General features: G+C 32.6%; 3 protein-coding genes across 3 annotated transcripts; 1 reads left to right on the top strand and 2 right to left on the bottom strand.

The window, feature by feature from the left end:
• Positions 1 to 212: 212 nt before the first annotated feature.
• Positions 213 to 13,916, bottom strand: LOC124536063 (protein disulfide-isomerase). The gene is made up of 10 exons (XM_047112490.1): positions 13,630 to 13,916; positions 13,258 to 13,455; positions 12,410 to 12,681; positions 11,071 to 11,238; positions 9,039 to 9,148; positions 7,634 to 7,754; positions 5,106 to 5,272; positions 3,291 to 3,456; positions 1,650 to 1,739; positions 213 to 1,103 (listed from the first exon to the last, which is right to left on the bottom strand). Exons 1-10 carry the CDS (start codon positions 13,775 to 13,777, stop codon positions 1,056 to 1,058), a joined length of 1,488 nt encoding a protein of 495 aa, XP_046968446.1. The 5' UTR covers positions 13,778 to 13,916; the 3' UTR covers positions 213 to 1,055.
• Positions 13,917 to 15,231: 1,315 nt separating this feature from the next.
• On the top strand, positions 15,232 to 18,803 carry LOC124536196 (methyltransferase-like protein 22). The gene is given in 7 exon segments (XM_047112676.1): positions 15,232 to 15,619; positions 15,689 to 15,767; positions 16,028 to 16,138; positions 16,693 to 16,884; positions 17,712 to 17,879; positions 18,471 to 18,554; positions 18,557 to 18,803. Coding segments are annotated over 6 exon segments (846 nt in total). The 5' UTR covers positions 15,232 to 15,619; the 3' UTR covers positions 18,769 to 18,803.
• A 1,044-nt stretch (positions 18,804 to 19,847) lies between these two features.
• On the bottom strand, positions 19,848 to 21,751 carry LOC124536459. Its single transcript, XM_047113004.1, has 5 exons — positions 21,619 to 21,751; positions 21,507 to 21,551; positions 20,949 to 21,412; positions 20,669 to 20,843; positions 19,848 to 20,240 (listed from the first exon to the last, which is right to left on the bottom strand). The coding sequence occupies exons 1-5, from the start codon at positions 21,692 to 21,694 to the stop codon at positions 20,002 to 20,004; spliced, it is 999 nt and encodes a 332-aa protein (XP_046968960.1). The 5' UTR covers positions 21,695 to 21,751; the 3' UTR covers positions 19,848 to 20,001.
• Positions 21,752 to 22,070: the final 319 nt, after the last annotated feature.

Raw genomic sequence — 22,070 nt, 5'->3', positions numbered from 1 at the left:
CGAACGCGTCGATTAGCATTATAGTATTAGCTATCTATTTTTCCTCTGAAGAGACGGATTGGGTATCGCTGGTTTTCAAGTGTGTACGTTGTTGGAATGAGCAAATTCCAGATAATCTTCCAATCCATGTGGAAAAAATATTCAAGCTTAAAAGGGTTCGATGTGATATAAATAGGTTTGTATTGGTACTTGGTGATAGAAATTAAACGATATTTTTTTATTTATATTATTATATTTATTTATCAATTTCTGTATCCAACAGAGATACACATGTGGGATTTTGGCAATTACGTCAAGGTATCATTATACAATATAGTTATTTAGAGAATTACAGAAACTATACGTATTAGAAAATACGAAAATAGAAGATTCCAATTTATAAAAGCACCTCTTTAAACTTTTCAATTTAAAAAAAATTAAAATAAATTCTTACAAAAATATAATAAAACTGGTATAACAATTTTGTCTTAAAAATATCTTTTGTGATGAATAGATTGTATATATATATATTTATTGAACATATTTTACAAAACGTAAAAAATAAATTTCTCTCCTAGCAACAACTAAACTTGTTCGATACAACTCAACCGACAGAGGAATGTGAGAAACGAAACACTATTTTGATACAGAAATTATAAATACACTTACTCCGTACATAAACTAGTTATGCTGCTGTTTAAAAATAAATTATGCACTTTTAATAAATTAATTTATATTAGGTCCTGAAACTCGAAAAAGACAAAAAATGTATTGTCATGGAAATATCAAAATGTTACACAGACGGGTTAGAGACACGCGGTAGGCTATGGTGAGTGTTGTCTTATATTTATTAATGTTACTCGGTGATCACATAAAAACAAAATGACACATATTCATTACAACCCTAATATAAACATTAACAGTCGAGCAGAGGAAATGCAGATTAGTGTAAAGGGCCCTTCACACTGGGGACAGTCTCCCTTGAACCTCCGAGTGGCGAGGAATGCTTAAGAAAGTGTTTGTGCAGCGCGTCGGGCCTTACTAAGTATATTATAACAGAGCGCTTCTGCGGCCGCTTATAACTCGTCCCGCGGCGCAGATTCGTCTTCCTCTTCCTCTTCGCTCTGCAACACACACACACACACACATTAGCGTCTACATCCGAACATTTCTATACGACGACACAATATTTGAATATATTTTTACTTATAAAGGCTGTTTAAATGTAAGCGGGCGGAAAGTATTAGCCAATAACGAGAAATATAAAATAAGAATATGAGCGTTTGCCTGTATTTGAAAGTGCGCTTTTTTAAAACACACATTAGCGTCTACATCCAAACATTGCTTATACGACGACACAATATTTGAATATATTTTTATTTATAAAAGCTGTTTAAATGTAAGCAGGCAGAAAGTATTAGCCAATAACGAGAAATTTAAAATAATAATATGAGCGTTTGCCTGTATTTGAAAGCGCGCTTTTTCAAATCTGCTTGAAATTCACTCGTGCGCATTGGACCATATCAGCTATTGTTTCGATTTTGATTTAAGTTAAAAAAAAGCGTAACTTTTATTTTCCTGCCCAGGTTTGAGACGGAACCCTCAATTCGAAATAGTCCATGATAAAACAAGGTCAAGATATATATTAGTATAAAGTAATGGTAACTGACCACCGATGGCACGGGCGAAGCGCCCTCTCCGTCGGTCTCCACGAACTTGGTGAGGCCGGCTAACGTCCTCTCGCCGTTGTATTCGCGCACCTGTCACAACAATTAATATATTTAAAATAAAATAAATAAATATGAGACAACATCACATACATTAATCTGATCCCAATGTAAGTAGCTGAAGCACTTGTGTTGTGCAAATAAGAAGTAACGACGGTACCACAAACACCCAGACCCAAGACAACATAGAAAACTAATGGTAATCTACATCGACTCGGCCGGGAATCGAACCCAGGACCTCAGAGTGGCGTACCCATGAAAACCGGTGTACACACCACTCGACTATGGAGGTCGTCAGAATACATACATATATTATATTTTGCACCATACAATCTGAAGTACAACAGAAAGATAGCTTATTTTATATTTAAAAAAACAGTTGATCCGTAATGAATATATACAAATATCATGGCTGCTAAAAATATATGAGTAAATTTACTTATAGATACAATACTCTTATACAATAGTTTTAGTTATAATATAATTCAGATACATGTATTATATACAATATATTTATATAGAATTGGGATTCAAATTCAAAAGCTGCTAGGATTCTTGCCACCATTCCACGCGGTCAAGATTTATACAGTAACTAGTTTTAGTTCATATTTGTATATAGTTAAGCATTTAATGTGTATAATTCTTATGTTAATCAATGATTAACTCTACTAAGATATATGTATGTATGTTATTATAAAAGTAATTTCAATAAAAGAAAATTACAATTTTAAAGTGAATTTAAAACCAAACCATAAACCTAGTTACTCAAACCAATTAAATGGAATTCTTATCACTGTTTAATGCAACGTGAAGCTTACCATGACATCAATTTTATTGATACGTGCAACTTTTTAAATAACATATGTTAGACTTTGGATTTGATTGTTTGGTGGTTAATTTCTTATTATATTCAATCAAACTCATGGTCGATATTTTAAACCAATTGGTTCTGCTTAGGTTATTTCTTTTTTCGAACCTGTGGTAATTTTTAATTTGAAAATAAATAAGAAAGCATAATGTTTCTATATTGAATAACGGAATTTCATTTCATTTATATATATTTTTTCAAAAGTCATGCTATTATAATAAAATTTATGAAACTTATTTAATAAAAGTACTGCAATACTACATTTTTTTTATTAATACATCAGCATTCTCATAATGAATACTTTCAAGAGTTGACCTTGAGCATGCTTTTATTATTCATATACCTTGTAAGTGCTACCTACACACATTGATACTCCGAGGTATTAGTAGGAAGCTTTTTGGGGAGTATTTTATATAAATAAGAAGCGTGTATATTCAATGGTATTGCTCCAGGCATCTTGCTTGTAAGCTGGCCCAGTGTTTTTTTTTTTTGTGTTGTGTATTGCTGTTGGCCCTACTGGCCTTCACAGCGTCACCTGTCTTTCGGGCAAGAACTAATGTCCCCTGCCCTGAGGTTGAGCGCGGGGCTCTAAATTAAAACTAAATTAAAACTAAAGTTCGTCCTGAGGGTGTCTCCTATGAGATCGCACCTCGGCTCAGAACGAAATCGGTGGGGACAGGCCCAATGTTACTGTGTATATATACTAGAGTCGTTACCTGGTTGTCCTTGCCGTAGAGCTTGATTGTGGGGAATGAAGTGATCTTGGTGTGTTCGAGCTCGTTGGCGGTCGCGTCGATCTTAGCGATGACGACGTCAGCGTCTTTTTCGAAGTGCTCGCCCAGCTTGTCGTAGATCGGCACCAGCTGCTTGCAGTGGCCGCACCTGACACACACACACACACACACGTCAGCCCAGGGGTACGAAACAGCGAGATCCAGAAGCTAAGTGGAAACCGGCTATCATGGTATGGATATATTATGAGGAGGAATGAGGACCATGTTGTAAGAAAGGTCTTGAGCATGGATGTGGATGGATATAGAGGTAGAGGACGACCAAGGAAACGATGGATGGCTTGTGTGAAAGAAGATATGTGTAAAAAGAATATTACTTGTGAGATGTCGTCCGACAGAGAAGGAGTAAGGAGGAAGTATGAAAGGAGAAGATATGCTGCGCCGACACCAAATAAAATTGGGAGGGCGGGAGGATGAGCCATGATCAAACTAATTCGTTATCTAATAATAAGCGGGTCACATTCCCATAGACATTCCCTATTACACCATCAATGTGTCAAATAGCAACATCAAAATTTTAATAAAAAATAATAATAATCAACTTGGACTTCAAAAGTCTTGTAAATTTCGTACATACATTAAAAAAAAACATCTATTATATCATAACAGCTATTTAAATAGTCTGGTAAAAGGAGCGTCTGTTTCATTATAAAGAAAAAATATTATGCAATAAGCGTTATCGAGACGAACTATGACATCAGTCGCGGGAGACGAGTGTCGAGTTTACTTAAGGCGACACCTCCGAACGGAATTAACATAATGGGGCACAATTTCCGAGCCATTAGGCAATCGGACGGCGATTAATCATGAACCATTGAATACGTCCTAACGAATCTCCTTCAGGCGACACTTGTACAAACATATAATGTACGTGAACAATACGATCAATTAATATTTAAAAATAAATTATGAATTAAACAATCAATAATTGTGTTTACGTAACTTTATAATATTGCGTCATATTTTTTTCTAGAATTTTATTTATATAAGTTATAATAGCAACAAATATTTGTTTAGGTGGTCGGTAGATAGTAACGTAAAAAAGTAACAGCCTGTAAATTTCCCACTGCTGGGTTTAGGCCTCATATCTGTCACCACGCTGTTCCAATGCGAGTTGGTGGAATGCACATGTGGCAAAGTTTCGATGAAATTAGACAATAGCAGGTACATAGCCTTACGATGTTTTCCTTCACCGCCGAGCACGAGATTAATTATAAACACAAATTAAGCACATATATAAATAGTGGTGCTTGGCTGGGTTTAAACCCGAAATCATCGGTTAAGATGCACGCGTTCAGCTCAGCTCTAGTTAGTAGTTGGCAGATGGTAGGTGATGAGCAGGGCCGTATTTAGGGGAGGGCAACCGGGGCAACTGCCCTGGGGCCTCCACATAAAAGGGGGCCTCCACATGAGAGGGGGTCACAGTTTTCAGCAAGTTAACAAATACCGAGATTTAGTCAAATTATAATAATGTTACTATTTAATATTTTAAAAGTTACCGATACAAATACGAAACAATTCATAGCTTACTGATTGAAATAAAAAAAAAAACTAATTAATTCATAATAATATAGTTATTAGGGTGTTCACGCTTCTGTTTGTCTAGGGCCCTCACTGCTTTGTGGCCCCGGGGCCTCCACACCTTTAAATCCGACTCTGGTGATGAGTGTTACAAATATGAAATATATGTATATGGTATATGTTTGTCTATGGTATGAAGGTGATATAGAGTGGACTCACCATGGAGCGTAGAACTCGACGAGGACCTTCTTCTCAGGGTTGAAGACGACCTCGTCGAAGTTGGAGGCGACGAGCACCTTTACGGGCTTGGCGGCCCAGTCGGCGGGCAGCTCTTCGCTCAGCAGGTGCTGCTTCAGCGTTCCCGCGAAGAACGATTGCACGAACTCCTGCGACACGAGAAAAAACCATACACATTCACTATGGGAAACACTACTTGACATTTTACAACACAACAACAGCCTGTAAATTCCCACTGCTGGGCTAAAGGCCTCCTCTCCCTTTGAGGAGAAGGTTTGGAACATATACCACCCCGCTGTTCCAATGCGGGTTGGTGGAATACACATGTGGCAGAATTTCTATGAAATTTGCCACGTACAGGTTTCCTCACGATGTTTTCCTTCACCGCTGAGCACGAGATGAATTATAAAGACAAATTAAGCACATGAATCAGCGGTGCTTGCCTGGGTTTGAACCCGCAATCATCGGTTAAGATGCACGCGTTCTAACCACTGAGCCATCTCGACTCTTTTACAACACTACTTCTATTAATCCAGCTATCCATATTATGTATGTATTAATGTATATACGTCTTAATATCAGGTTAACATGATCATTCTTATTATTTGTCACCATTATACATATTAACTCTCGAGAAAATTTTCGTGTACCATTTACTTTATTCTGCAATTAAACTTAACGCTATACTTTAATTGTCATACGATAATTCAAAGGTAAATAAAAAGTTACAACATATGTAGTCTACTTAGTGGAAACCTACATGCCCCGGGAACAAATCGAACGTTCATTAAAAAATACTAGAAGTCGTCAATATTAGTTAAAAAAGTTTTAACTAATGTTAAAACTTAATGCAACATAATTTGGAAATAAATGTCATTCGCGTAATTTTTTAATTACTGATACGATTGTATAATGAATAATGTATAGATTGAATTATAAACGGTTCATTAAACTAACGCTCTAAAATCGTGTTTAAAATCATGAACACTGTTAATCTTACGTTTCATAGTATTTTACGAGCGCTAACGCAGTGCTTTGGAAACATTTAATTCGATTCGCTGTTTAGCCGACTACAATATAATAAGCATTGCGATTGCAATTGTATTAGGTTATAAAGCAAAACTTATAAAAATCGCTTTATACATACAGAGTAAATCATATAAAAAAGTATAATTAATTTAACTAAAAATAAAATAGCTTATAGTAGAATTATATAAAACTACCCATCGATGGCTCAGCTATATCTATAAACGCAAAAGACTTTACTACTATTTATTTATTACGATATTAATACTAATAATTATTATTATTCAGATAAAAAATAAAAAAAAAAAAAAAAACAATATAAAACTACTATAAATAAACATTTTATATCTAAACTAATATGTATAGATAAATGGGAAAGAAACTCCGACCGTCTAATCATCTGTCTGTTACTTTCAAATAAATCACTTAATCGTATTTGATGAAATTGAGAAGCGTTAAACCTACGGAAGGATGTACTTTTTCGCCTAACACCCGACGACAAACTACTAAAACGGGAACGAAGTCGCGGGCGACATCTAGTTTGTAATATATGTTATAGTTTGGAGGACGAACATATGGGCCACCTAATGGTAAGTGATCACCATCACCCATAGACAATGACGCTGTAAGAAATATTACAATTCCTTACATCGTCAATGTGCCACTAACCTTGAGAACTATGCTATGTCCCTTGTGCCTGTAGTTACACTGGCTCTCTCACCGTTCAAACCGGAACACAACAATACCGAGTATTGTTATTTGGCGGTAGAATAACTGATGAGTGGGTGGTACCTACCCAGGCTTGCACAAAGCCCTACCACCAAGTGAAATATAGAATTAATAGTTAAGTTGACTCAAATAAGATTATGTATTTGATTACTATTGCGTGCGCGAACTCACTCGTACGTAATGAGACGTCGATAGCGACATTTTTTTTTAACTTTGTCACGCACACGTAACGAAGGCAATCGTTGTGCTCCGGTTTATATTTCCTTAGTGGAAAATTGCTTGGAAATTTATTTTTACTCTTTCTTACGTTAATAATATAAAACTATTATTTTTTATATACATACATGCAAATTTTAAATCGAATCGAAATACATTATTTTTTTAATATAACTATCAAACTATTTAAGAAACTATTATTGCTTCTCTTAATTTTAAAATATTCATATATTCATAATAGTCGAACATTATAATTTATACGAACGCATTGTGCGATTTGATGTGGGATTTTCTACAATACATATTCATAATACCTAGAATACTTTTTGACGAGATAAGCACTGGCGAAATATCGCGCAAACTAACAGTAACAAAAAATGGATTATAATGGTGACAATACAGAATTTTTTACATTGTCATCATAAAACACGTAACTTTATATAATATTTTTCTTGATGCGACGGACAGACCTTCGCTAGAAAAACTGGACATGTTACCAAAGAGGCGAAAAGCATTTCAAAGTATACAAAGTCACGTACCTCGACGGAGTTAGCGGTCAGCTCGTCAGTGGCGGGCTTGTACTTGGCCATATCTTGCTCGAGGGCGATCAGACGAGCCGATGGAACCTCATCCTTCTTCATGCCGAAGAACTCCAGAATCCTTCCCCCAAAAAAAAAACATTATTATTATACTATACTATATATATATATGGGAATCGGGTGTAACTTTTACGTTAATCTATTAACCCCAACAACAACAACAACAGCCTGTAAATTCCCACTGCTGGGCTAAAGGCCTCCTCTCCCTTTGAGGAGATTGTTTGGAACATATTCCACCACGCTGTTCCAATGCGGGTTGGTGGAATACACATGTGGCAGAATTTCTAAGAAATTTGTCACATGCAGGTTTCCTCACGATGTTTTCCTTCACCGCTGAGCATGAGATGAATTATAAAGACAAATTAAGCACATGAATCAGCGGTGCTTGCCCGGGTTTGAACCCGCAATCATCGGTTAAGATGCACGCGTTCTAACCAATGGGCCATCTCGACTCCACTATACGACTATTAACCCCTATTTTATTTAGTATGTAAGTTTTACAATCTATGTAATTATAACAATGAACTTATTAATATCGTATATTAGACATTTAGTCGCGAAGAAAAGTCACCTATGACGTCACAATCGAAAAGTATTTTACTATACAAATTCACTTTAGATAATAACTGTCATGCTATATATGTTATAAATTTGAAAGTAACTCTAAGTATTTCACGGCTGAACCGAATTTGATGAGCTGGAAACCATGGATGAGCCTTACAGCGGTAGAGTTGTTAACTATTTAATTAATATTCATAGATAAAACATTTTATTCGGTCACGTTTATTCAATTTAGTTCATAGGAATCTTGATCGTTTATTCATTAAGTGTATTTCTGCGCAGCTAACATTGTTTAAGTCTGTATCTTATAACTGCAATGCGCATACAATGTGTAATTAGATACTCTCAGAGCAAAAGGTGATCCGATCAAACGAGACATTAGTAATTAAACTATATCTTGATTATAACGTACAACCATCGGGTACGAATATCATAAATTTATTTGACCATGTTTAATATAAGTGTGCTAACAAGAATGCTCCTTAGTATGAGTCGATTGTTTAAAGATGTCTGAGGCGTAACATACAACTCTTTCCGAAACGTTGGCCTTCTTAAATTTTCAAGACTATCGCACTCAGCTGTGTGCTGGTATCAGTCACGGAGGTCATTGACCTTTTACATATAAAGATTATCAAAGATAAAATAAGCTGTAGTACACGTCATTTTATACTTCTTATACATATATATTAGTTATTTAATTAAGCCATAAAATACTAAAATGCAAAGGGTAGGTATTACACAAAGTTTTGATATAAAAAAAAAAAACAAGTATTATTTTAATTACCTCTGGTGGTCATCCTCATCAGTGTCGATGGCAACGGTCATGATCCTGTCGCGGTAGTTCTTGGCAACTGGTTTCAGGGAGGTCAGGTACTTCTCGAAGTGACCGCTGCCCTATAGGGAAAAGTTAGTAATACATTAATAATATAATTCGTTTAAAGGCTTTGAACCAACCAATAATACAAGGCAGATACATCATTATACTAGCAGCGTCCATCATCAATTAAACGTCAAATACGGTAGCACCTAGTAGTAATTTCTTTACCTGTTTATACGAACTTTAATACAACAACTATTCTGTTTTTTTACAATTAAATTTTAATTTTGGTATAAAAACGGTATAATCCAAGACAAAGGAAAATTGTAAAACATGTACAACCTTTTTATTACTTTTATAAACTGTTTTTTTTTAATACTATTATTTTTCAATAATTCGATTAAAACATTTATGGTAATTAATTAGTTCAATAGATAATAGCATGTATATAATCACGTAATGCATTAAATGTGTTATTATTCATTATCTAATTCACTTTATCAGTATTGATAAAAATTTATTAAGTATTATTCTATTAAAAAGATGAATCGTTTTATAGTCATATATAGCAATACACGAAACATCAATAAAATATGTATTTTAATGTAAATAACGTGACATTCAATACATAAAACATAGAGAAAATAATATAATCCCGAAATGTTGATATTAATTTAGTATAGTATTGTATATATTAAACAACAGAAAAAAGTGTGCCGCGTCGGGGACCGTTTATTTTAGTTTATTTTTACATTTTGTTAAAAGTAAAAAGAATAGCTTGATAAAAACAATAAGTAAAAGGGATAACTAGATATTTTAATTACGCAAAACGTCACTACGTAACTATGATGTATTATAACGTATTACTACGTAAAACGACTAAAGGCAAACGTCCCAATTAGGACGTTTTCTAGTCTTCACTTTTTACGCGTTAATAACATATCTGTTTACTACAACATCATTGGTATATATGTATAAAACAACTATTGTATTACAGGATGTAAATAAAGTTACTTATTTGAATATATTGTTAGATATAATATAAGTAAATGTTTTATTAAGCAAGACTCATGCTGAGTTCGTACATGGCGTAATGTTCCGCGCTTAAAACGACAAGAGAGTTCATTGCACTTCGAGCTCGATTACACTTTATCAATATGGAAGTCGGAAGCTTCTGTTAATATCATATTCAAATAGTTTTAAAAATTCTAAATTTAAATAAAAAAAATATGCATAATGTCAAAGAACAGTAAGTTTAAAAAAAAATAACCAGCCATTTATTTTTAATCTACATTTAAATCTATTTCTAAGACGTGACAATCATTTTCGATAAAAAAAAAAAAAAACTTTATAGTGTCACAGACTCTGTAATTGAAAGTGCAGTATAATATTTCAAAGATAGAATGATCTCAAAGTAAAAGTAAGGTTACTTTCACCGACGAGAGAGCTAACAGAACTCGTGACCTGATTGATGAAGTGATATTTATATAAAATTAGATAGATGCAAATATTGTGGGATACTTGTCTTTTTTTTAAATTGATAAATGACGAAAAAAATTAAAAACAAAGACCGAATGGCCGTAAGCCAAGTAATAAAAAAAAAAAAAAACATTTTATGACAAAATCATATTCTAAATTTAAAACATGTTTAAACAAGAAGTTAATTGTGATAGTGTACTACACACTAAAATCGATCAAAGTTCGCTTTCAATGAGGTATTCAAACCGGTAATCGCGTCGGCGTTAGATTTTTACCGTTATAGTCAAGTGTCTAACGGTTGTCTCGCGCACAATAAGAATCTACTATTGGTAGTTTTTATTTTATTAATTTTATAAGCTTACATACACTGTTTAACGATTATGTTTGCTTAAGCGGAACTGAATTTCATATTATCGCTGGACCGAACATAAATAGCACTACTGATTGTAAAATAATATATATTTTTTTTTAAATTTTTAAACGTTCTACCATTTTTTATAATTTCTTTTAACATATTTACCTTGGACAGGAACAAAAGAAGGTGGTACTTGATCTGGCCACCGAAGATCTTGGAGGCGGTCTCGTGGGAGAACTCGACAATGGTTGGCATGCTCTGAACGAAGGCCCATGACTTCAGGGCATCTTCTGTGAACTCTTCACCGGCGTATTTGACACTTGGGTCTTCGAACTGTGTACAAAATGTTTTCATAAATAAATCTACAGAAAATTTCTACTCAATTATTCACAAATTCTTTAAATAAAAAATATTTTATTTAAGTAATTTCTAAAAAGCACATTCGTCGTTTAATTAAAACATGAAAGACACCACACACATTCTAAATATTGATTGAACTGAGAATATTGTGCACAAAACTTGAGGTGTACTTCTGAAGTTAGATGACAGAATTTCATGAGGCACAAGCAGACTTTCTCAACATATTTCTTTTACAAATGAGTAATCCCTAGTTAAAAACCATAACCTTAATGACGCATTTGTCTTAAGTTCTGAGCCGTCTCTAGAACATAAGCTATAAATTGATTACTTGGCAAAACAAAGGCACCAATTTCAATATAATTATTTACTATAACACCAGGGAAGAATGATTTTAGCTTTATGATATAACATTAAATTTATATTTAGAGTAAAAGTAATCATTTTACATATAGAATGTTCTATTAATTCAATTGTACCCTTGAAAAATATTTCTGTTGCTGATAAACAAATTGTAAAAACTGCAATTATAATGAAGCTACTCTGACATTTAAGATGACCCCGTGATAACAGATATAAAAATATGAATACCTATCAGTCACATAGAACAGTGAAAAAAGTTAACCCCAGTTTTGAACTAATATGACAAACATAGATAATCAATATAACTTTTTAAAATAATTGAACATGTGTGACAATGAAATTTTGCATTTTGAATGTCAATATATTAAATAAAGAAGGAGTTTTTAATAAAAAAAAGTGTTCTCAAAATTGCTAATCGCAAAGATTTAGGTCTTGTTGTAGTATATTCTTATCATAATTAATAAGTCTTAAGTCAAACATATGGCTGGCATGCATGTGTGTAAAAATTTTATAAAACAAAACTAGTTGAATTGTCACAAAGGAAACTAGTTTGTCATAAACAGGTACATAGTAGCATCAAGTTTTATGCTGTTTATTAAATAGACATATAAAATATGTATTTATTTAAAAGGAACATTTAGCTATATATCCATTTATATCAAATTTTTTCACCTTTAATATTGCTTCATTAATATACATATTGCCAACAACATTAATAAATAAGAAAAAAAAGTTAATAAATAAGACTAAAAAAAGTTTGTAGTATAAAACAAAAGTCACTCACGTTTTTGTAGAGAATGACATCTTCAGCTTGAGCTTCGAGTTCCTCAATGACCTTCTCATCGGAGACAATAGCAAAGATTTGGTCGTCGACTAAGCCAGCGGTGTTTAAGAAAGTGACGGCTTTGTCAGTTGCTTGGTCGGGGAAGAAACCGAAAATAACAACATTGTTTGATGCGATAAGTTCCTTAGCCTGTTCGGTGGAACTAACTTCAACTGCTGGTGGACCAGTCTTCTTCTTCAACCACGCAACAATGTCATCGGCTTGACGTCCACCTTTTAAATAACGAGCATAATTTAGAAACATACATTTTTGTATATAAAATGTTTTGAATTTAATATAATAGTTTGTGAACCATTTATAACAATTTTAAATATTGAGGCAAATAATGAATCATAGAAATGATTATTGCTGATTACTTTATGTATGTATCTATTATAAAAATAGTAATTAGGTATGAAAGATAAGACATCCATTGGTATAATTATCAATATTTGATTTTATTATCTTATACACTGATTTTCAAATAAATAATTGATATCTAAGTATATTTTCATATAATTTAATTTATCTAATATATCTCAACACAAATATAACTTAGTACATAAATAATCTAAAAATATTTAATCTAATTTTAATTTAATTTCACAAAAGAAATGTATATTAGTTCATTAATATGATTGTAAGTCATAAAATTAAGAAATAAAGCAAGGCACTAATTACTGCGAACATGTTTTTAAAACATACATGTTAATAAGTGCATGTGACTAATTTTAATGACTGAGTTATATTAAGTGAATTACTAGAAAGTGATAATGAATAAAAGATAAAAAAATTAGGACATTACTAACCGGAATATTCGAGTGGGTTTCCTTTCTTGAAGAAAATGAGAGTCGGGTATCCCTTGACTTTGTGGAATTCAGCCAGGTCTTGTTCCTGGGTAGCGTCGACCTTAGCCAGCTTGATAGGAGATTCTTCTTCCAATAACTTCGTGGCTGCCTTTGCATACTCCGGCGCGAGCGATTTGCAGTGTCCGCACCATGGTGCATCTGTGACGTAGAACGTATAACTTACGAAATGTACAACACCGCCCGGCGTATTAAAATATTATATTTAACATAATGTAAACGAATATATAATGGAACTATATGTATTTGAATTACACGTGGACCTGTCATACAAAGTATTGTACAAAGTATTTAAGTAACAAAAATAAAACTTACAGAATTCTACTAAGACGAAGTCATTCGAAGCAATAACATTGTCGAAATTGGCTTTTGATAATACTAGTACATTGTCTTCAGTAGGAATTTCATCTCCAAGCGCGGTACCCAAGAGGGCTATCGCTAGCGAAAATATTATAACACGCATCTTTAATATCCGATGGTCTCACAGCAATTAATAATTCTACTCGGCAGACGAATCCTCACAAAATGCCGAAACTGCCACTTCATTCACACTTGCGCAGTCTCACTTGACGTGGCAGCGTCGATCGTGTGTTTGGCTGTGATTGGTTGCCCCGTGCCCGGTTGGATCTATCTATAACATATTTATTTTACTCTGTGGTTGGATAGTTGTTTGTTTTTTTTTTTAAGTTTCCAAATTCCAACAGAACCAGAAATATGATATATAATCAATTGAAACAATTAATATCATACGTTTCATGGAACAATGTCTCGTAGTAGTAGTGTCCTTATATAGTTTATATACTTCAAATTCAATAACAGATATATTAAGATTATCACTAATAATTTCGATCCATTATGATATAATATTTGATTAAATTTTCTTTTAAAAAGCCATAAAGAATTGTTTTTGATTCTAGATTATAAGAACATTGTCATTACATTAACCCAAAGTATGGTAAAAACCAACTAAGGGTTTTAAGCGCTACAAATCAAGAATGTCGTTGCGCAAAGATCCAACCGACTAGCATAATTTTCAAAGGCGATTAGCGCTAGACAAATGATCTTATTAAAATTATTTATATATTATACGTAATCTATTAATTCAACTAATCTTACGCCAATTCAAAACAAATGGAATATGGGGCCAATAGAATTAAAATATATTTTTACTGTTAATAAGTAGATCATCACTACTAACTATAGCATGCTTTAGGTATAGATAGTACTATCTATCCATCATCATCAGCTTGTTGCTGTCCTCTGTTAACATAGGCCTTCCCCAAAGCGCGCCACGCTGCTCGGTCCTCTGCCTCCCTTATCCAGACTCCACAGGCAATATATCTATATATAGAAGATATAGAAAAGCTTAAGATATTAGGAAATTGTGCGGTATCTACTGAAAACACTTAGTATTTAAAAAAAAAACTTATTTTTTTAATGTACAATACATTGTAAAGTTGTTGTTGGCAATATTGTATTTATGTCACTTAAATAATATCTTTGACATCAGTCAATTAGTCATCAATATTGGCATTTGGCATACCTATTACCTACCGGTTAAGCCACATCATAATAATTTACATTACACTTCATTACAGTCAGTTTTAATTATAATCTAAAAAGATATTGATGAAATAAGTGTTTTTTTCAGTATCGTGTATAATATAAATAAATACTTTGTCAATTTTCATTGTTTCATTTCTATACATCGTGTTTTGTTTTTAATCATCGAGACTGGTGTTTGGCGAAACACATTGTTCGGAAGTATTGTATACGAATGAAAAGAAAAGAATTAGGAATTTATCACAGTTAAAAGTAGCATAAAATGTAATAATAAAACATTTAATATTTTGCAGATATTTAGATGATTATATATTATAACATTGATTATACTATTTATTCAGTTTATCAAATCATAATGAAAAATAGTTATTATTGTGCTTTAGATAAAGAGTATTACCTTAAGTAATTTGAATTAGACGAACCAATTATTTAATTTTTAAATTAATTATCTAAATTGATTTGTGCAACACACAATTAAGGTTGATTTATTATATAAATAATTGTTATGATTTTAATACAGTTTAAAAAAATATGATTCTACAAAATGAATCTGATAAAAATATGTCACATCTAATCAATAACACATTTGAATGGCCTTCATTATAGCAGACTTAAGAATTTATTTTAGAAATTTTAAATTTGGAAACTATCCAATTTTTATTCTTGAGTACTTCCGAAGTCCAGTTGTAAAATGGTTTTCATTGGGATCATTACTAAGCTGTAAAAGATTTCCTATTAGAAGGTATTAATAATATTTATAAATTGAGTAAAATTGAAAAAAAATATGTTTATATAAGTTGTAACATTTCAGATGCCAGAATATACAGTGACATCAGAAATATATGAGGAGTTTGATTATAAGACTGATATTAAAGCAAGTAAAAATGGCCGTAAGTGTATTTAAATTTTCAAGAAAAAGATATACTTTAAAAATAAATCTTACTTCACAAAATACTAGTTAATAGCTTGATTAGTTATACAAAGCGTTTTAATTCAAATAATTCTCATTTAAGTACTTATTATACATGAAATTCATGAGTTAATTTAACAAAAATAAAAAACACAAAAAAATATGTCTATACCAAAATATATATAAAAAATAATGCTCTTAGCACTCACCCATTATTATCAGTACTGTACATAATTTCAGATGTTATATCTGAGTTCCCATTTTTGTTGCCACAAGGCACCAATCAAATTAAGTTTGACGAAGATGATGATTTGGATGTAGAAAGACCACAAAAAGAAGTAATTAAAATCGGTAAGTTTGAATAATTTTTATTTATGCCTTTTAATTATAATTACATATTGTGGTACATAGACCAAAGATAATGTCACAAAATAAAATCCTTTAATTTATATATATAGAATGTTTATTTTATATACAGCCTTTTGGCTGTGGTATTTTTACATTTCTTCATAATTTTTTTATTTTATTTATGTTGTATATCTTGATTGCTTTTTGCGGGCATCAAAAATGAAGATCGCCCTTCTAAGCACGATTTGACAACCTATATAAAACATCACTTCCCATCCCTCATGATCCGCCAATCCGATAGGACTTGAAAGAAATCATGTCCTTTGTGAAACTCGAGAGTGTTAAAAGTACTTGCTCCCAAATTCCTTCCTTTCCTTCTAGAAAAACGAGTCGTTTTATGCCTTAAAATTATTTTATAAAAAAAACAAACCTCTATGACATCATTCATATTGTTGTAAATAATAAACCCTATATAAAAAAAAAACTTTATTATAGCAAAATATAACAGTATTTATCTTCCGAAATTATTTTTTAACTGTTTTTTTTTTTGTTATCAGAACACAGTTCAAAAACTAAGCTATCATTAGTCGGTTTACAAGTGTGGAGAGGGGCATTCCTACTGGGAGATTTACTTATACACTTAGGACAAACCGGTCAACTTAGTGGAAAAACTTTGTTAGAGCTTGGTGCTGGGACAGGATTAACAAGCTTTGTAGCTGCCATGTTCGCGAAGAAAGTTGTTTGTACAGGTGAGTTTATTATAAACGGCAAAGTAGCATTAACATTTCCACTACTAGATATGCACTAGAATTGTATTCAATCATACGCAAGTTTTCTCATTATGTTTTCCTTGGCAGTTTGCTCATGCCCATCGAGTCTTTATAAATGGGACTTCCCAGATTTAAATCCGCATCGTCAGTTATCCGCGGTGTTATATAGCTACTAGTCTAGACAAAAATCATTTTTATATCAATGCATATTTTATAGAAATACCTCTATGTCATAATTTTTGTTGATTCAGAAATAATGAACCCTATAAGAATATAGTTTTCCTATTATATTCAAATTTGGCGTCATATTCTTGCAAAATATGTGAACTGTGCCCATTCTTTTAATTTCCGTAATCATCGATTATCCAGGGCGTTTTATAATTTAATAATAATCTTTTACGTTTTTAAACCTTAAATGTGATGTACGTGTTAATATATTTTGGAATAAATAATGCGAGCGATGACCATAAGCTTAAATTAGTCAACCGACAATCAGAATCTCGTGTAATTATTTGTCATTCGTGTCGTGTAGGACGTTGATCAAAAACAGTTACTTAATGCATACAATATTAACACAAACCACGTAGCTTACATCCACGAAATTGACACAAACTTAGTACCTAAATATCATGTGGTGATTAACATAATATAACTCATAGGAAACAAATATCGCTGCCGCTAACCTAGCCAAACCATATCTCATAAGTTTAAAGACCATTAAATAAATTTCATAACTTTTTAGTATTATTTACTAATTTTTTGTTAAGAATATTACCTCAAAAAATTACACTTTCTTTTTGTTACAGATATTGATTTAGGAGGTATTCTAGACCTCATTAAATTGAATGCAAAATATAATTCAAAACTAATAAAATCCCAGTTTAAAGTGATGCCATTAGATTTTACAAAGTTAGATTGGGACCGAGCTTTATTGGATGAAATTAAGCGAACTGATATTGTTATAGCAGCGGATGGTAAGACTTCGTTTCCTATTTTTTATAAAAAAGTTATTAAGTGGGACAATTTTAGCGCGGTCTTGAGACCGCTTAAGTAACAACAATCAACAGCCTGTAAATTTCCCACTGCTGCGCTAAAGCCTCCTCTCCCTTTGAGGAGAAGGTTTGGAACATTCCACCAAGCTGTTCCAATGCGGGTTGGTGAAGGACACATGTGGCAGAATTTCTATGAATTTAGATACATGCAGGTTTCCTCGCGATATTTTCCTTCACCGCCGAGCACGAGATGAATTATAAACACAAATTAAGTACAAGAATATTCAGTTGTGCTTGCCTTGGCTTGATTTTTATTTTTTGATCGGTTAAGATGCACGCCTTCTAACCACTGTGCCATCTCGTCTCACTTAAGGCTTATGTATCACTCAGATACATTGAGAACAACGAAAAATAAGGCATAAATTATGTATACTAATCAGCTTGCCTTATCAAAAAAAAACCTTTCAATGGATGTTTATGTATTTATGTTTACGTTACAAATATCCATATCAATCCATAACTTGAAATTAATTAATTGCTAATAATATATAAAAATATATTTAAATTTCACAGTGATCTACGACGATGACCTGACTGCTGCTTTTGTATCCACCGTCCAAAAGATACTCAACACAAATCCACCGAAAACGTTATACATGTGTTAGAGAAGCGTTACGTGTTCACTATAGAGCACATGGACTCCGTCGCGCCTTGCTACGAAACATTCCTCACACTTCTGGATAAAGTAAAGACAGACACTCATTCCAAATGGATAGTGGAACAGCTACCTCTCGACTTTCCAAAATATTTTACATACGATCGTGTAAAAGATCTTATTTTGTGGAAAATCACTTCGAGTCAAAATAGTTAAAAATACTGTGATATTATATTATTTTTAATTGTTAATGGCGTTTTATTTATTTGATTTTATATGAAATTCACATTCCGTTTTTAAATTAGGGATAACTTAATTGTGATATAAAAATAGCACTCATAATCAACGGAATCAAATCATAATCCCCACCAAACAGAAAACAAAATAAGGAAATAATATAGGTTAGCAACTAATAATAATAAGTTATATATATAGTTCAGTTTTTGTATTATAAATGTGAAAGTAACTGTCTGTCGGTCGCTCTATCAAGACCAAACCACTTAACCGAATTTGATGAAATTTGGTATGAAGCAAAATTGAACTCCAATAAATGACTTACATAGGCTTATATATAATTTTTTTGCCTGACACATGACAACCCTAAAACGGGCAACAACAAGTATAATATATTTGTACAACTTTTTTCGTCCCTCATCAAGAACGGTTGAGCACTATTATAGGCTTAGTATAGAGTTAATACGCGTAAACTCATCTAGCAAATTCGTTCACCCTTGTCAAATATGCAACGAGATGGCTACAACTGTCGGGTGGCGTATCCTATGCAAAGTTTGCAATAATGCGTCCGTCACACGAAAAGCATTTTATATCGACGATAACAAATATGCATTAGGAACACTAGTGAGGAAAACATTAGTGGCCAATATTACAAATATACAGGACCTTTAAATGGCGTTTCATTGTTGAGATGATCCAATTTTGAACAGACTGGCCGTATACGATAGAGAAGGAAAAGTAATCCGCAGTCCGAAATATTCCGTCGAGTTAAAAAGATGTCTGCAATCTAATATACTAATGCATATTGCATATTCTAAAACTTAAACGGTCGTGCCGTCTTGTATAACGAACATAAATTAATGAAAGATACAAATTTGAATTGAAATTAATGTCAAAAAAGAATTAAAATGGAGTGGCTTAGATCAGGTCACTTCTTTTTAGTAAAAAGTTATGATTCTATTTTTAAAAAGATTATATATTTTAAATTTAAAAAGATTAGAGCATGTTTTTTTTTTTTTTTTAAAGAAATTATAATATTAATAATGTATTGAAATAAATAGTCATTAAAAAACTATTTTATAATTTCGAAGTACAAAATAAAATAAGCATTTAACAATATCATCCAATAACTTACTAGTATATTTTTTTCAACAATTATTTTAAATATAACGCGCATTCATTCTCATCCTTATTCATAATACTTCTGAGTGGAAATTATTTTTGAGTGGGCCACAGCTCGTTATATTTTGTTAGAAAAGTTTTTCGTAGCTCCGAATTCCTAGCCTGCTGATCCTTTTCTTTGCTCAGAGTTTCAATGCTCTGCCCAACGCAGAGGTCGCCAGTGAAATGAATAATTACCACTTGAGTGTTGAATGAAACATTTTTATCTGGTATTTGTTTCGTATAACTAATCTGTGGTCCGAAATCCACTGCGAATGTTAAGGACAAATCATCTGTTCAAAAATAAATAAGTATCAATTATAATTCGTCGTTAACATGACTGATTAAGATAGAGATGTTAAGATTAGATTTATGGAAATCAAAATGGTAAACACAGTCGTGCCAGCAAAATGAATAAGTGATATCTCAGAAAATTGCATATACCAATTTGAACGATGCATACAATTTCCAAATATTACGAAAACAAGATGTGACAAACGAAACTAAAGTTATAACGCACAGTTATACACAATCCTTGGCACTGGCATACCAATAGTTGGTAACCTATCACAACAGCCGACAGCTTGCAAGTGATTTGCATATATGTCCAGGAAATACATTTTAAAACTTATATGCCAAACCATAATCCCACAGTTTGAATTCCTTTAAAATATATTAATAATAATTTAATATTCAGCAACTAAACAACAAATTAAATTACCAGCGTTTTCTTGGTTTTCTGGGTCCTGTAACGATGAATCTCCCGTGCATTCGGGTACGCAGCGACCGTCTTTGAGAATTCCGCGCATAGTAGTCAGTTTACTAATGGCTTTCTCATTCATTTTGTTCATCTGTTCGCTTTTGTGCTTGTCAATATTTCTCAGGAATTTTTTCATCTGAAAATAACGACTCACTTTAAAATATACTTGTTTTGCATTGTTAAGCATATTTTGAGTAATTTTTCTAACTCTAAGAAACTATAACATATCAAAATAACTTACGGTTTTCGACATTTTTTTCGGTGGATCTTGATAGGACATTTTCGGCTCACCCGGATTACTTCCGGTGACATACAATGTATTTTTTGGTATATTAAAATCGGAATGCACAGAAGATTGAGTTTCAACCGCTTCCTTTGTCCGATTTGGTGCAGTAGAAGATTTACTATTGGTGGGCAGGTAGGTAGAGATCGCTGCATCTTGTTGTGGCGTTTTGTTTGGACCTTTCTTGTGATGTTTCTTCCTACGCACGGGTGATTCGTCGTTCGACAGGCTTTCATCAGAGGTTGAGGGAAACACTTCGTTTAAAGTGAGCACTTCAACATTGCATTCGTCTATATTCGCTGGATTCTGTATTCCTGTCACCTGACAGAGCTGATCGGTCGAGTGAATGCTAATAAATGATTTTTGACCACCGCATAGATTTGATTCTTCCGAAGAACCAGACAGCTTTTTTGACACAGTCACTTGAAAAAAAAACAGGTAAAGCATCATAAAAATGACACATAGATGCACGGAGACATGTTAATGTATATAATTAATCTTGAACCTAGCACTCACCAGCATAAGAACAGCCTTCAGTTTGGTCACAACTTACTAATTCACCTGAAATAATAAGATATTATAAAACAAAATAAAGCAACGAAGGTAATTGTTGTATTTATATGTATACCTTCATTATCTTCGATCTTTTGTGTATCTAATCTACTTTTGTTCGTTAATTTGTGAGCATTCTTTGAATTTGACATATTTAAACAATAAATTTCAATTTGTGCTTGTCAAATGGCTTCCCATTTTTATTTTTATTATCGCTGACAATTCTAATTTTAATAATTTTATTTACGAGTATTGTGATCGGTTGTTGGTGTCACCTTTTTAGTAAATGATATTGTCTATGATTTGGTATATCGATGCTATAGTATCATCAGCAAAAATAAGATTTTTACAATAGATCGATTTGGTGGACTTGTTTTATTAGATAAATGCTACTACTACTAATATATGTCTGCAACTAATGTGTTGTATATGTGATTGCTTTATTTCGAAGCACACTTACTTTAAGTTTCGATCATCTTTTGGGGATTTTTTTATCTATATGTATGTGTTCTGGATAAAAATATTTCC

This window comes from Vanessa cardui, chromosome 16 (genome assembly GCF_905220365.1).
Source record: "Vanessa cardui chromosome 16, ilVanCard2.1, whole genome shotgun sequence".
NCBI classification, from domain to species: domain Eukaryota; kingdom Metazoa; phylum Arthropoda; class Insecta; order Lepidoptera; family Nymphalidae; genus Vanessa; species Vanessa cardui.
This window is presented reverse-complemented; position numbering and strand designations above follow the sequence as displayed.

Coding starts and splice junctions, on each gene's coding strand:
- LOC124536063 (XM_047112490.1), bottom strand. CDS start 13,777: ATGCGTGTTATAATATTTTCGCTAGCGATAGCCCTCTTGGGTACCGCG. Junction 9,149..11,070: donor TTCTTTTGTTCCTGTCCAAG/GTAAATATGTTA, acceptor TTTTCCCTATAG/GGCAGCGGTCACTTCGAGAA. Junction 5,273..7,633: donor TGACCGCTAACTCCGTCGAG/GTACGTGACTTT, acceptor CTCGTGTCGCAG/GAGTTCGTGCAATCGTTCTT.
- LOC124536459 (XM_047113004.1), bottom strand. CDS start 21,694: ATGTCAAATTCAAAGAATGCTCACAAATTAACGAACAAAAGTAGATTA. Junction 21,413..21,506: donor TGAAGGCTGTTCTTATGCTG/GTGAGTGCTAGG, acceptor TTTTTTTTCAAG/TGACTGTGTCAAAAAAGCTG. Junction 20,241..20,668: donor AGAAAACCAAGAAAACGCTG/GTAATTTAATTT, acceptor ATTTTTGAACAG/ATGATTTGTCCTTAACATTC.